We start from the raw sequence: 16,337 nt of genomic DNA, 5'->3' as shown, positions 1-16,337 counted from the left end.
ACTTCCCAGACATCTGCTGGAAATACAACACAGCAGAGCGGGACCAGTCCCCGAGATTCCTGGAATGTGTGGGAGATAAATTCCTGATACAGCTGGTGAGTGAACCGACCAGAAAAGGTGCCCTGCTGGATCTCCTCTTTGTGAACAGAGAAGGGCTGGTGGATGATGTGGCAGCTGGAGGCCAACTAGGACCCAGCGATCACGAAATAATAGAGTTTTCTATTCTTAGGCAAGGAGAGGGGGCAGCAGAACTGACATCCTGGACTTCCAAAGGGCTGACTTTGTCTTGTTTAGGCAACTGTTTGAAAGGATCCCTTTGGAGACGATCCTGAAAGGTATAGGGGCCCAGGAAGGCTGGACACTCTTTAAGAAGGAAGTCTTAATGGCTCAGGAGCAGGCGGTCCCCAGGTGCTGTAAGAGAATCCAGCAGCAGAGAAGACCACCCTGGCTAAACAGGGAACTTTGGCTGCAACTCAGGGAGAAAAGGAGAGTTTACAGCTTTTGGAAGAAGGGGCTAGTCACTCACAGTGATTACAAAGACACTGTGAGGCTATGCAGGGCAGAAATGAGGAGGTTTAAAGCCCAACTAGAAATTAATCTGGCTTCAACAGTCAAGGACAACAAGAAATGTTTCTATAAGTGTGTCAACAGCAAAAGAAAGACCAGGGTCAGCCTCCATCCCCTGCTAGACGCAGGAGGAAACCTGGCAACAAGCGATGAGGAAAAGGCTGAGGTGCTTAATGCCTTCTTCACCTCAGTCTTTAATACAAGACTGGTTGTACTGAGGGATTCCAGCCTCGTCAGCCAGAAGAGAGAGACTGGGAGAACAACCCCCCCACAATCCAGGAGGAGACAGTCAGTTGCCTGCTGCATCACACAGACACACACAATTCTATGGGACTGGATGGGATACACCCGAGGGTGCTGAAGGAGCTGGCTGGGGTGCTCGCCAAGCCACTTTCCATCATTTACCAGCAGTCCAGGCTGACTGGGGAGGTCCCGACAGATTGGAAATTGGCCAATGTGACGCCCATACATAAGAAGGGTTGGAAGGATGATCTGGGAAATTACAGACCTGTCCACTTGACTTCGGTGCCTGGGAAGCTGATGGAGCAGCTCATCCTGAGTACCATCATACAACACATGCAGGACAACCAGATGATCAGGCCCAGGCAGCATGGGTTTATGAAAGGCAGGTCCTGCTTGACAAACCTGATCTCCTTCTACGACAGGGCCACCTGCTTATCGGATGAGGGAAAGGCTGTGGATGTTGTCTGCCTTGACTTTAGTAAGGCCTTTGACATCATTTCCCACAGAGTTCTCCTGGTGAAACTGGTTGCTCGTGGCTTGGATGGGCACATGCTTCCCTGGGTAAAACCTGGCTGGATGGCCGGGCCCAAAGAGTTGTGGTGAACGGAGTTAAATCCGGTTGGCGGCCGGTCACGAGTGGTGTCCCCCAGGGTTCGGTTTTGGGGCCACTCCTGTTTAACATCTTTATTGATGATCTAGACGAGGGGATCGCGTGCACCCTCAGTAAGTTTGCAGATGACACCAAGTTGGGTGGGAGTGTTGATCTGCCCGAGGGTAGGGAGGCTCTGCAGAGAGATCTGGACAGGCTGGAGCGATGGGCTAAGGCCAACTGTATGAGCTTCTATAAGGCCAAATGCCAGGTGCTGCACTTGGGCCACAACAACCCCCAGCAGCGCTACAGGCTTGGGGAGGAGTGGCTGGAGAGCTGCCAGTCAGAGAGGGACCTGGGGGTGTTGATTGACAGCCGGCTGAACATGAGCCAGCAGTGTGCCCAGGTGGCCAAGAAGGCCAATGGTATCCTGGCTTGTATCAGAAATAGCGTGGCCAGCAGGGACAGGGAAGTGATCTTACCCCTGTACTCGGCACTGGTGAGGCCGCACCTCGATTCCTGTGTTCACTTTTGGGCCCCTCACTACAAAAAGGACATTGAATTACTCGAGCGTGTCCAGAGAAGGGCAACGAAGCTGGTGCAGGGTCTGAAGCACATGTCGTACGAGGAGCGGCTGAGGGAACTGGGGTTGTTTAGTCTGGAGAAGAGGAGGCTGAGGGGAGACCTCATCGCCCTCTACAACTACCTGAAAGGAGGTTGCAGAGAGCTGGGGATGAGTCTCTTTAACCAAGTAACAAGCGATAGGACGAGACGGAATGGCCTCAAGTTGCGCCAGGGAAGGTTTAAATTGGATATTAGGAAATTTTTCTTTACAGAACGGGTTGTTAGGTGTTGGAATGGGCTGCCCAGGGCAGTGCTGGAGGAGTCCCCATCCCTGGAGGTGTTTAAGAGTCGGGTCGACATAGCGCTGAGAGATACGGTGGAGTTGGGAACTGTCAGTTGTAAGTCAGCTGGCTGGGGTTGTAAGTTTTGTTAACGAGTGACTTGTATTTTTGCACCAAAGGACTCTTTTGTCTTCAGAGTCATAGCAGGTCTTGAGCCAGCCTGTGTGCTTGCAAATCTTTCCTCTAGCTAGAGGAAAGAAAGAGGACGATGCCAGAATGCACTCGCTAGCCCCAAACAAAGAATTCAGCACTGTCAAAGCATTAGTAATCCTCAGTTCATGCTGCTTTGTTTCTGTCAGTGGAGGATATAAAAGCATCTTTGGCTGTATGTTTTGATAACAGAAATGAGTACCTTGTCATGTTCTAAATCAGCAACTGAAAGACTTCTTAAGTGAACGTGACAGTATTTGAAATGTCCCATGCTGCCACACTTAAGATATGCCAATCACAATTAATAGCAATGGATTTGCTATTCCAAAACAAATAAAACCTGCAGAATTTTTCTGCTGAATGAAGAGCTGCTGAGTGAAAACAGAAGCAAAATTACAAGGATAGCCAGTTAGCCTGTCAATGGAAATTACTTTCATTTGTCTGTATTCACAAGTGTTAGTAAACAATAATGCTTCAGCTAATACAGTTTTTGTTATATTCAAATTGAATGTGAAATACAGGCTGACATTATAAATGGATCTCTTACTCTTTTGCGCTGGATTTCTGAGGTCTTCTGAGCCTTTACATTTAAATCGCTCTGTAAGTTTCACATAATTTGGTATCAACCCTATTAAATACGTGTCATTTTTCCTTCTGGCAAATTAAGGACTGTCCTGCTTGTTGTTTGAAGGAGAGATGTATCTATAGCTTCCCCTCACTCAGTAGGAACCAAGTGAATATTTTATATTATTCCAGTAGATTCTAAAGAGTTGTGCTGAAAATCCACTTGGTAGGGTGATGAGATCTCTCTGTAAATAAATGCCTCTCACCTTACAAGTTTGGTGAATTCCTTTTTTTGAAGTCCCACAACAGTTTTGGTGCTCCCAGCTGCCATGTCCCACCAGCTGGTTTTACTGAGTTGACCCTGTTACCATGGGAAGTGGATACAGATCTCCTTGAGCGAATTCCTTTGGGTTTTTTTTGTTTTGTTTTGTTTTTTTTCCCAGTGAATTCTGCTTTTTTGTCATCTTGTTCCACTTCTTTTCATCTAATTTCCTCATCTTCATGCTTAATTCAAGGCTTCCCTTTAAGACCACTTCAAGCTCTCATTTTCACTGACTGGTCAAAAAACATTTTTCTCTGTAAGCTGCTGAGCAACTACTGAAGGGCTCCCTTGTGGGCTACTACTCTGGACCTATAACTTAGGAAACTTTGGGACACCAAGCAACACAGGCTTACTTGGATAGACATAAGGCAAACAATTCAGATAATAATTCATGAGACTGAAGTGTGTGATTAAATCAGCTTTGTCTCCTTTAAACCTTTACTGGGAAGTCTCCTATAAAGCTTTTAGGGACTAATGATGTTGGGAGCAGGGATGCTAAGGCTAATACCAAGCAATAAACCTATTTAAAATTACTCGTATTCATGCAGTAAAGAAACTAATTCACAAGTTTTAACCTATCCAGGCAGACAGATGTAATGAGTCTAGTTCTGTAACGGACCAACTGCTCTCTCACAGTTGGATTCCCTAAACAGTTACACTGGGAATATTCTGGACAGAACGAAAAATTTATAAACCCACCCACATACATTCAAAAAACTTTTGTAGCTCTCAGCTGGCTCTGAAGTCTTTGGTTTTCTTTAAAAAAACCCCACAACAAACATGAAACAATCTCTTCAGCTTTCCTCAGCTGGCCATCACTGCTCAATGCAAATTATAATTTTAAAAGTAATGTCTCTAGATCAATGTGTTTAAAATCATACCTCTTGTGGAAATTCTTATCTTTGGCTTTTTTTCTTTTTTTGGATGGTGGTGTTAATTTAGCTTTTTTCCCTTCTAGGACTTTCATACTTGATTTTTGTGCATACCTTTAGCTTTTATGGATGTCATCTGATTCTAACAGAAAATAATGTAATTTCTGAATTACATGTTGCCAGTGTTACATAAATATGATATTTTTACCTACAGCATTCCATCCAAATTCATGTTAAAATATAAAAAACTGTCTGGGTGTTTTGAGGCTGCAGTGGCCATGGGTCTTTGTAGAGCAGATGATCTGTGCAATTATGAATAAGTGTACCTGCAGTGCCAGTAGTAACTGACAAACAACTACATGGATATGCCAGAAGATATTAGTCCTGTTTTGTTGTCAAGTGCTATTATCTAAATCTTCTTTGTTCTCAGATGAAGCTGTGTTTTCCCACTCCACTTTGCATTACAACCCTAATTTGTAGACCAGAATTTTAAGTAGTATATACCAAGCCAAGATCTGTAGTCCCTGATGACTTTAGGATGCATGGTTAAAGCTCTGCCAGAAGAGGTAGATCGTGAAGGACTTGGGAATATTAACAGAATGGGGGAATAGCCTGAGCTACCCCAGATGCTAGATGGGATTGAGAAAGCATCCAGGAAAGCCAGAGAAGGTTGAGTCTAAACATATAGGAAAACTGAGATAAATCAGAAGAGGAAGAAAAGCATATCAGATACAAAAAGACCATTTAGCACTGGTGACTAGTCTAAACTTGGCTTAAAAGCCAAATCCCAACATTTTCTGTCTGCCTGTGTAAGAAGATAGCACTCACATTAACTATGAATAATTTTCCAGCAGATGATGAGAAATACTTTTTCTTCTTCCCACCAGAGAAAAATCACCTTTCTCGAATTAGACAACTACAAATCAAAACAAGCTAGCAGGTAGTGCTCTAAACTTCTCATGGTTCCCACACTGCACAGCCAAATGCCTTAGAAACCCTATAGCACAAGTACTTTCAGTCCCTCATGAGCTGTGGGAGGTAGGCAGGGAAGAGGAAGGTCTCTGTAGCAATGGGGAGAATATACAGGTTTTCTCTTGGAGGCAGTGTCTCCCTCTGTCTCTTACCTTGTTGCACAAAGGATCCGTACACAAACCACATGGAGTTGTAGAGGGTTGTGGAGGTCATCGATCCCATCTGAAGACGCGGGGGATTGAGCCAGTTCAAGAGGTAGACCAGTAGCCCTACTAACAGCACAGTGCCAGCTATGCATGCCCACAGGGAGAGGTCAAACGGTGCCAAACAGGCAAACATGTCCACTGTCTTCTCCGCCTTTCGGAGCAGCACGCCCACTGAGTAGTCCATATAACGTGTTGTGAAGTCCACCACATTTTCTCTGTCGGGGGTGATGGTTAGGGCAGAGATCCCTATATCAGCTCTCTAAGGAAAGAGGAAGAGAGAACAACATGCATAAGTAGGAGCTACAGAAAAGATCTTTGTTCCTCTGTGATTTATGGCAGCTAAACTTATGGAGAAGCAGATGCCAAGGCCAACGTCTTAAGCATCATATATGTAAACACAGAAACGTGACAAAGGCTTGAACAGAATAGCTGTACCACGTGTCTTAGTTTCTGCAAGCAAACCTCACTTGGTAGACTTGGGCACATGAGCTCTCCATGTTGTTATTTTTCAAGGAATCAAAATACTCAAATACAGATAATAGCTGGAAGAAATCTACTTCTGGGCATTTTTCTCAGCCTGGCTTACTGAAGCCATCATTGCCATTGTGGCAGAAGGGAGACCTTGTGTAAAGCATTTCCAATCAGAGGAAATTAGTTGCCTGACAGAGCCACATGATATCCAACATTTTGATGACATGATGATCATGACAAAGGGCCACTGCACTGAGGGCACTTGAAATTTTGAAAAACATCAATTCTGGCTGCAGAGTCTGAAGTACAGAAGAACAGATATTCCATGCAGTTCCTTTACTATTAATTCCTCTATATCCTCCTGCTAAGCAATTGCTCTCTATGCCAAACTGCCCTGCAGCTATCTTGGACTTGCTTTTACATTTTTTGTAATTTAAAGAACCCATTTCAGATGAGAAGAGGATGAATAACATTGCTTGATCTAATCATTGTATTTCACAGCATGTCTGGGTATTAGGCCTCCAGAGACACCAGGCACAACCACAGCAGGTGCTATTTTACTTTTCACAGGTACAATTAAAACTGCAGCGAAAACAAGAAAGGGTATTTAAAGCAGACATATTAATACCATTTTAAAAAGCCCAAATACTGAACAAAAAGACTGTAAATTCTAGATATTTTAATATGAAAAAGAGTACTTACAATACTTTAAGCTGCTACTAATTTGATTTAATCCATTTCTGTTGTGCCTAAAGCAGTGTGTGGTCCTTTGGAAGGGGGTGAGGAGAGCACAAAGGCTTGAAAGTACTGTGTCAAATTTTATTAACTCTCTTGAATTTCTTTCTTCTTGCCCAAAGAAAGCAGAGATTACTAGTTCCTTAGAAATGTGATGTGAAATATTAAGTGGGAAGGCATGGCAGCTGAAACTGATTAGAATCAAATTTGCAAATCATCTGGGCTCTTTTAATGCCATCTGCAAAACACTCTGCAGCTCATGGTACAAACATCCTTTTAATCATGCTGCATTTAAGACCAGTTTATATGATGTTACTTTAACTTTATATTAATTGTTCACTGGCTTGAGAAAGTTGCAAAAGATAGCTGGAGGCCCAATGATTTGGACAAAAAAGGGTTTGAAAATATTGATTTGCTTAAAAGCCATGAATTACAACATCAGCTTTAATTTGTGGGATAGATTCTCTAGTGTCTTAAGTGAAGCGGTGTTGATGTGCACAGCTGAAAGCATGGCTTTCTGAATTCACTTCATGCCCCTTCCCAACAATTTTTTGTGAGTGATGATGTAACTGCCCTTTCCCCATGGTCAGTAGCAAACTCAGTAAACCAAGTAAAAATTTCATCAGAATTGTCCATGGAAACATTCAGATCATCTGAGTCTCTATCCTCTGATTATAAAACTTCTGGTCAACAAGGACTCAAGTGATTCACAGTATCAGCTAACAGTTAAGTCCTAGCTCCAGTGAGCAAGTTGCAAAGCAGTCATCATTTGAACTGTTTTCCACAATTGTGAATATAAATGCATTTTAAAAATAATTTACAAATGTAAAAGTCCAATGCTCTATACCATTGTCAAAACAGGAAAATATGGTTATATTTAAAGAACAGAGTTGTTTGGGTGAATTTATATCAAAAAGTAAAATAGGAATTCAGGGTTAAAGGAGGACACACGAAAACAAAAAGTCCTAGACTTAGCCACTGCTGTTTAACTTCAGCTGTGTTATTAATTATCAGCACGTTACTAAAATACTTCCTTACTACACTAGATTATTGTGAGGTGATAATTCAAGTTGTATTTGTAAGGTATTTGAAGATTCTCCACTGAAAAGCAATGTATATAAGTTACTTTTACCAAATAATAGATTAACGTAGGACTGAATGACTAATATTTTTTTTTTCTGTTTTTTTTCCTCTTTTTTAAAAGAGAAACAAATGTCTTCATGAAATACACTGAAGGGCATTGCATGAAAAAGCACAGTATGTGGTATTTGTGAAAATACTTCTATTGTACATCTCCAAGGAGCAGTCTCTTCAAATTCCCCAGCATAATAGTTCCATTCTGGTTACCAGCCAGCTATGACAGAGGAACAACATTGCCCTAATGGAAATGTTGCATTGCCTTTGTCATACTGCAGCAGCAATCATGATATAATTATGTCCTGCAATTAAAGAGTGGTATTAAAGTAAAAAATAGAAAGGAGAGAGTTAAGTCGTGTCTTCTAAGTACTCCTATGTTTAGCTGTTTAAAAAAAAAAAAGTTACACTGAAATATGACAACTCATTTTCTTAACTTACTAAATTGAATCATAAACACCAGTTTACCAGAAACCTATGTTTAGCACAAAACCAAGCTTAAGCTTAACTTAATAGTTGATCTACTGACTGTGAGCATTCCTAATTAGGTACAGATTCTGTCAACTTGTATCAAAATTGGAAGATGAAAAAAATTAAATGCTTGTCATTAACATGTCAAATTGGATCAGAGAAGACATCAGTTTGAGGAAGTCAAGGTTCACTTAGTGCTTCTGAGATAGAAAGGCAAATGCATGCAATTATGTCAATATTTAGATGTAAAGCTGCCAATCTGAATTATAAACATGTAAAGCTCTCCACTAAGTTTTCACAGTGCCAGAATCAACCAACTATCAGCATCTTAGATGTCTGTTTAACACATTTCTGATGAATGAAACTGTGACTCCTGAAAATGACTGACTGAAAAAAACAGCAGAGGGCATTATTTTTCTTTACGTAACTTGCTTACGAATTTGTATTCCTTAACAGCAGTTCTCCTGAGGTCATTGTAGAGCAATGTTACCAGAATCAGAAAGACCAAAAAAAATGACCAAATGGGTCTGATAGCTTTGTTACTAGTGTCACAGAATCAGCTCATCAGCAAAGCCTAGAAATCCCTGAAATGTCCTTATGCTATTGCTGAAGCAAGCACATCTCGTACATATGGAAAGCAATCTTATGATGATTCCTGTGGTACCTGATCAAGAACAGGGAAAATACACGAATCTACTTTAAACTGCTCTCATGAGACCTTTCATTTTATCCATTTTCAGTGTTAAATCAAGTTTCAATAAATGCTGAAAGCAATAAATAACAGGCCCACATGTTATGCAGTTATTAATATGGACATGAAAAAAATAATCAGAGAGATATTTTTTCTCACGTTAACACACATACATCCAAATAATTCTCCTTTTATTCAGCTATTATTTTTTCTTCTTACTTCATCCTGTCTGTATGCTTTCTTCCTTCCTATGCTACTCACCTTAGGAAGATGCATTAGAAAAAAAGCCTCAAAACAGGCTTCTACATGGCTTGCAGTTTCCCATAGAAATGTTTAGGCATGTATTTAGTTTTTCTTCTCTGATGGATCTAAGTGGAATTGGGCAGTTTTCCCTAAGTTATTTGCTTCCTGATGGCTCCTCACTGGAAAAAAATCCTAGCAATCAAGGTAGCATGTTGAAATGTGGGAAATAATGGTTGATGGATGTGAATACCACCAGGAAGCCCAGAGCCATGCTGGAAAGCCTACTGTCCTCTCCCAGAAGTGGCATTAGCCACTTCTCTTGCCTGTCAAACAAGCTCATCCCTCTGGTAATGTGGACTTGAGGGCAACTAAAGGAAGTGCTGTGAAAAGACAGAGACAACTAACAGCAAGAGAAAGCACTGCTCCCCTGAGATGGTTTTAGCCTTTCCATAGAAATCTGCTGTTCTCTGAACTAATCCTGTTTGTGAGTTGAAGGTCTGAGGGATGCACTGAAAGTCCCAGTCATTTGACAGGAGAGGGGCAAGAGCACCACGTGCTTCTCTCAAAGAGTATTTATCCTCTATAGACGTTCTGGTTCAGATGCTCAGCAAACAGAAAGCTTTCCGTAGTATGGTTACATTCAGTCTATTTTGACAGGAGAAGGTGTATGGAGCAAGGATGTATCTAATATAGGTCTTGACAATCAAAGAAGGGGAGGCTTGAATCAGTTTCCAAATTCAAATTAACGACCAGTTGCTTTGATCTGCTGATTCCAGCTCCTATTTTAGCAGCCAACAGGGACCTTGTCTTCGAAGCTGGAACAGAGTGAACTTGGCATAATGTCATTTCCACGAGGCCAGCTGTGGACCTAGGGCATGTACTTGGCACCACAGGGCTTCTGCCCTGCATTGCAGCTCAAGCAGTGCTGCTGCAAGCAAGGGCAGCCTGGGACTTCTCTCCCTGATACCAGGACCTGTATCAGAGCCTGCTGCATGCTGAATCAGGTTAACGAAAACTGCATATACTGATCTTTAACATAGAAATGATGTGCTTGCTACAGCAACTGCTATTTCATATGGCACATCTGTAGTGGCCACAGACATCCTTCTTAATGAGATGCACTGAAAAAGAGATGGCAGCTCTTTTCCATTACCTTTGAGTGGGACTTGTCTTTTGCAGAAATACATTGTTCCCAACTCATTTCTGGCTCACGCACTAAAAGTCAAAGAGCACTCTCTCTGTTTCTGGATTTCATCCATGTGTTGGCCAGACTATCATGTAAGACTTGGTTGGGAAAACAAGGAAACACTCTGTTTTAAACAGGTTAGATCTTTAATTTAAAACTATTCTCTGCTCCTTTGCTTCCCCTTACAAAGTTGCCAAGCAGATAGATATCTGAGTTCTGGGAGCAGAACTCAGTTCACAGTAAATAAGAAAGCAGCCTTTCAAGAATAGCTTGCACTTGCTAAGGGGTAGATATACACTGGCTGTTTGCCCAGAGGTTCTCTTTTGACTTAAGAGGGACAGAGGATAGGAGAGAAGGACACAGTGAACCTTTACTGTTAATATAAGATGTAAGGAAGATAAAATATTACGTTTTTTTTTTTTTTAAAAAAAAACCCATGTTTTTTGAATTCCAAATTCAGCTCCATTATCTCTTCATACTTTCTAACCGTACAGGAAGATTTTATAGTCATTAAGACTCATTTACAGCAAAACTGTAGCAGACTGGTAAATCTGTTCCACTCATGACATCTGTTTACAGATCTAGGTGGTTACTACCTTAAGCATGTTATTAGAGTTACATGAGTCTCTGCCTACAAAGGGGACAAGAATGCCACACGCATTTTTCAGTGAAACATTTGATTCCAGTTTTGTGTTCTGCCTTATGAATCATTCATTTCAAATAAATAAAAACTGTTTCAGGCCCACTTCCATCTCCAGAGCCATCTAGGACTAAGACCCCTCCAGTTTTTGTTATACAGTTGCCTGCTGAGTCCTTTGCTGAGTACTGTTGAGAGTAGGATATAGTATAACATCAGATTTAAGGAGCAGAAAAAAAAGGTAAAAATAAATCAATAGGCCATTGTGGTGTTATGTCTCACAATTAGACAATGGATTTTTAGTTGTTAAAGTTTAAAATATGGAGGAAAATACACTTTCCTAAGGGGCTCCAGCTTACCATCTATGATCACAGCATTCCACTTTCCAGCTTCGTAAGGGCAGGGAGATGGGCAGAAGAAGTTTATTACTACAGTGTAGAGGTATGAAACGTGTCACAGGTGTGACATGTGTGGTTGTTTTCCATTCCAATAGGCTTTCTACTGCTCAGGAAATTTTTTTCCCATGGGGATCGTTTTTTCTTTTTTTTTTTAATTTTTTCTCCTTTTTTCGCCTTTACTGCAAGACATTTTCCAGCATTTTTCTAAATTTTAGCTGAAGTATTTAATGATTAGGTCCTATATCTGACCATGTTGCTCCTTAACCTTTGTTGTGATTATCAATTAAATTCCACCTGCAGATTTGGAAAAGCACTTCCATAAACAACCAGTAAGTTATTTATATGAATATCTACTGCAGTTATTTAAGGAAAAACAACACATGTGGGTCTCTATAGCTGTAAAAGCTGCCTCTACAGGTTAACTAAGAGCAAATAATATATATATATGTTCATGGCACAAATGAGACATCAGCAGAATAGAGTCTGCATAGCCCTTTCTCTCTCAGTGGGAGAAACTGCAAGCAGATAAGATGTGAAGAGTGGAAAAAAAAGAAAAATATGGCACATTTATTTGGTTTAATTTATTTATGATACAATATTGAACCTTTATGTAAAATTAAGTAGACTAAATGGTTTATTAATTACCAAATAGAGAATACATTGCTCTTGATTCATACATCTACATAATTTAAGTGTTATTATCTATCGATAAAATATTTTCTGTTGATTATATACTTCATGTATTCATCACATCAACATTTTACTTATGTAATGTACTACTAATTATTGCAACACCAATGTTTCCTCTTTCGAACAGCCTCTTCAACTCATTTGTGTCAGGTCTTGCCAAATTAAGTAGGATGCTGTGCATCTCATTATTTGACTGTATTCAGATTTCATACTGCTGTACTTTGGTTGGAAAAAAAGAGATTTCCCTGCTTCTTAAATACTTACCAGCAAGCACCATTTCCAGCTTTTTCTTTACTGCCCAATGCACTTGGGCATAATATCAAATTCTGGCGACATACGATGAACAACATGCTATCAATGACTCATTAAAAAAGGTTACTGGCTGATGCAAACATAATATACCATGTATTATTTAGTTTTATCAGATGACCTTTATTAAGTTATTAATAACCTTACCTTAAATACCAGTTCTCCTATCAGTCCATTCCACGACCCATCATCCTGAGGACTCCCATACTTGTGATCCGGTGCAACATAAATTTCATATTTAAAGCCAAGGTAAGTGGCCAAGGCTTCCAACACGTCTATTGAGAAGCCCTGATACTTCTTCGGTTTTCCCAGAACATTTTCAGACACCATAACAAAGGGCTCTTCCTAAACAGAAAATAAAGGAGGCAACTCTTATTAAAGCAATTTCATGCAATATTTGGGTGCTGATTTTTTTAAATGTAAAGGAGGAACTATTTAAACACTTTATACAAAACTTTCCCACAACACATTTTAGCAGTGTCTCTTACATTCTGTGAAAAGCTACTTTGTTACATTTTTACCTCAATAGAGAAATTTTATTCTCTATTATGTATTTCAGAAGTATATCTTCTGTTGTAATATTACAACTGAAATGCTTTTCAGTAATGCCTTCTGTCTGCACTTATGCTTGGCAGGGCAGACATACACTCATATGTCTGTTCATAAATACCGAGCATTCTACAGCACTGCCAGTTTCCACTGGCTGGGCAAACACTGTATCTGACAACCGGAACTACTAATTCATGCTGTAAAGAATGAAAAACATGGCAAAATAGGCCATACCGCAGAAACGTGCGTTTCTCTTGTCCTTCTGCTTATTCTGAATCTGAATATAAGATGGTTGATTTTAAATAGTTCTATCCAAAGAGCATCCATTTGATTAGTTTAAGGAGAATCAATTACGGGACTTAAGGATACAAATAGATACTGAAAGTTGGAATTGGTTGGCAAGATTTCAAAACAATATGCTTTTCTTTTCCTTTTCCCCAAGAGCTGTAACTGTTTCCTCTATTTTTTGATTAATATTTCTAATAACATTTTCAGAAAGAAATTATTTTTTTGGCTTACTTCAGTTTCTTTTTTCCCCTCTCTGTTATTCTTCTTGCTATTTTATTTCTAGACATTTTTCTTCACATCTTTTTAAAATGTAACACATTATTCTGATATATTGCACATTATTCAGATCATATTTCTGAGCACAAAAAATATATCTGCCATAGATGTTCATTTTCTCTGAGAACACCTGTCCGATCCACCTAAGTAGAGCAAAACGATCAAATCCCCCCAAAAGAGATGAGAACACTGTACAGTTTGTTTGTTTGTTTGTTTGTTTTTAATTAAAATATGCTACATTTCTTCCTTTTAATTCTTTACATGGTATTGTAATTTAGTATGAGTTTATCAGAAACATGTATTCTGAGGTACAAAAAGTTAGGTCTGGCTCATCATGGTTTGGCCCTGATAAGCACATGAAACCACTTCCTGACCACATCCTCCCAGTCTGCATAACCCACAAGCATACAGAAGAAAACAGAATTGATCTTCTGTAGTATCTGTGGCCCAAACTTTCTCCAGAGGCATTTTTGTTGGTGTTTAAATAATTATTTTTTTTTATCATTCTACTACTCAACTCCCTCAATGACTTTAAAGCCAAAGTACTTTTCATAAATTTTTCAACAATACTTCACTAAATACTTCTACTTTGTTACTACGTCATTCTATATGAACAGGTATCACTGAATTGCAGGCAGGATGTTCCTGGAATAAGAAAGCATCATTTGTAAATGCTTGAGTTAACATTCATGAGGATTTCCACATGCTGAGGATGCTGCCAAAGAAGAAAGGATGCAACCAGACTGCACTGTCAAGATGTTCTTTTCTGACTGTAGGAAATCCAGAAAAAAACCCCAACCCCCCAAAACAAAACTAACCCCCAAACCAACCAAACAAAAAAAAAATACCAGGAAAAAAAAAAGCTGAAGGGTTGACTGTCTTATTATTTCCCAGTTATGAGATGGAATTTCTTTCTTCCAAATTATCCAAGATCAGCCAAATGGAATAAAAACAGAAGACAGCAAGTGCAAGTGAATTTTTAAAGTAGTTTTCCAGTGCCTGGGTTCCAAGAACACTGAAGGAATTGAGATGAAGTTGATGAAAGCTTCTCCTAAATGAAAACACAGAGTGAATTCAGCTTCTCTGATCACTTGGATGAGAGATTCCCTACATACAGACTCAAAACTACTGGAAAAAAATGTTTACACAAAAAATAAATATTGTAATTTATCAATCTAAACACACTATGAATGAAATTCTAAAGATTTGTGTGTACAAAGGGTGTTTTAGAAGTTGATAATTTTCATATTAGAAAGGATTTATTCTTATCACTTCTAAGTTATTAGAAAATAGTTGCTCATAAACTGAATTTTATTCAGTTAGTTAAAAAGCAATTGCTAATTGTACTGATTTAAAGCACCGTTTAAAATGCAGTTTTTCATGACTGATTTCAATCTTTTATTAAGCTATGTAATATTGTTTGCTGTTGAGGGATTTATCAAAAAAACCAGTGTCTGGTATGCTATATACTTAATGAAATATAAAGTCAAATATCTTTATGCAAAGCAACTAACACTTCCCAATTTCTGTTGGAGCCTCAAGCAGCAAAATGTTTAATCGTATTCCAAACAAAACAAAAGAAATCTATTGCTGTGGCATTTTTTGGTAATAGTTTACATTTCTCAGAAGGCATTGAAAGAGGACAAAAATATTTGTCTTGACTTTTTTTCCCCCATAAATGTTGCAGGCTGAAATTATGTCAGTTGTCCTTCTGTACACTGCGAGGGTGTTATGGGAGCTCCTGTGGAAAGACATATACAGCCCTACAATATTGATGTTAAAATGATTGTCTACATCCTTGAGAAAGAAGATCTTGTAGAAGGAAAATACACAAACCAAGCCAATACATTTCTTACCTACTGAACAGAAAAATAATGAGAACAACAAATAAGCTCATAGAAACTAGGTGTCAAAAAGTGACAAGCTAACTGATGAGTTTCGAGGTGGCAAAATTCACTTGAATGATGAAGCTTCCATTCAACTCCAATAAATTCAAGAAAATCCTGATGCACTTTCTCTCCAAAGCAAGTGGTAATTCAGACTATAAAAGCAGGTCTTTCTCAGAGAAGCCATACAATTGCCGTCCTTGGAGATACTCAAAACTCACCTGGTCACAGTCCTGAACAACCTGCTCTAACATTAACCCTGCTTCATACAGATGCCATGCAAGATCCCTTCAAACCTAAATTGTTCCAGGATGCAGTGAAGTGATCAAAGGAAGGCCAGCATTCCTGCTTCTCCTTTCTTCCACTTTTGGAGACACCTCTCCAGGGGACTGATGAGCCTCTGTGGTGCAAGAGCAGACTTCACAGACTGTAAAGTCAGGGAAGTCTGGAAAAGCAAAGAAGTCACAACATAGATGACTGAGGAGGGGGAAAAAATGGAAATGAATGGATTGCTCCCCCTTAACTTCTTGGTTTGACAAGATGGATGATCTGCCTCACTGGGCCTCAAAGCCATCATATATATTTAGGGGATGTCTTTGCATCCAACCTCTATGGAGATCCTTTAAGAGAGGAGCTACTTTCCTTCTACTTTACCCCCAGTGTGCCTCCTTGTCAACTGAATGCAGCACTACTAAGCCCATGATAAGGGCTCCTTTTCAAAATAGCTCCACAGTTATCACTGGTTTCTTCTTGGGATCTAAGCTGTGCTGTCCTGATGCAGAGGTAGATGGGTGTAAGACTTGATGTGGATCAAAGGATTTTACACAGTGTTGTGGGTTAACCCTGGTAGACAGCTAAGTACCACACAACCAATACTACCTGCAGCAAAATGAAAGTCAACAGCAAACAGGTAAAATTTATATTGGGTGAAGCTGTGCATATTGCTTTTTACAGTTATAAGAAGACTAAGTCTGGTTCCAGAA

At 39.7% G+C, this 16,337-nt stretch overlaps 1 protein-coding gene across 2 annotated transcripts in view; it reads right to left on the bottom strand.

Moving 5' to 3' along the window:
- The window catches only part of GRID2 (glutamate ionotropic receptor delta type subunit 2), a 757,188-nt gene that overhangs the window by 130,727 nt on the left and 610,124 nt on the right, over positions 1-16,337 (bottom strand). Inside the window, exons 10-11 of one of the 2 annotated variants that reach the window (XM_074823105.1) lie at positions 12,503-12,700; positions 5,337-5,649 (exon numbers count right to left, since the gene is read on the bottom strand). In XM_074823105.1, coding sequence (XP_074679206.1) covers positions 5,337-5,649; positions 12,503-12,700 — 511 coding nt within the window. The remainder of the gene's footprint in view (positions 1-5,336; positions 5,650-12,502; positions 12,701-16,337) is intronic. The other variant, XM_074823106.1, reaches the window with a different exon arrangement.

The sequence above is a fragment of the Strix aluco genome, chromosome 4, assembly GCF_031877795.1.
Source record: "Strix aluco isolate bStrAlu1 chromosome 4, bStrAlu1.hap1, whole genome shotgun sequence".
Taxonomy (NCBI): Eukaryota; Metazoa; Chordata; class Aves; order Strigiformes; family Strigidae; genus Strix; species Strix aluco.
Note: the sequence above shows the minus strand (reverse complement) of the source record. Positions and strands in the feature narration are given on the sequence as shown.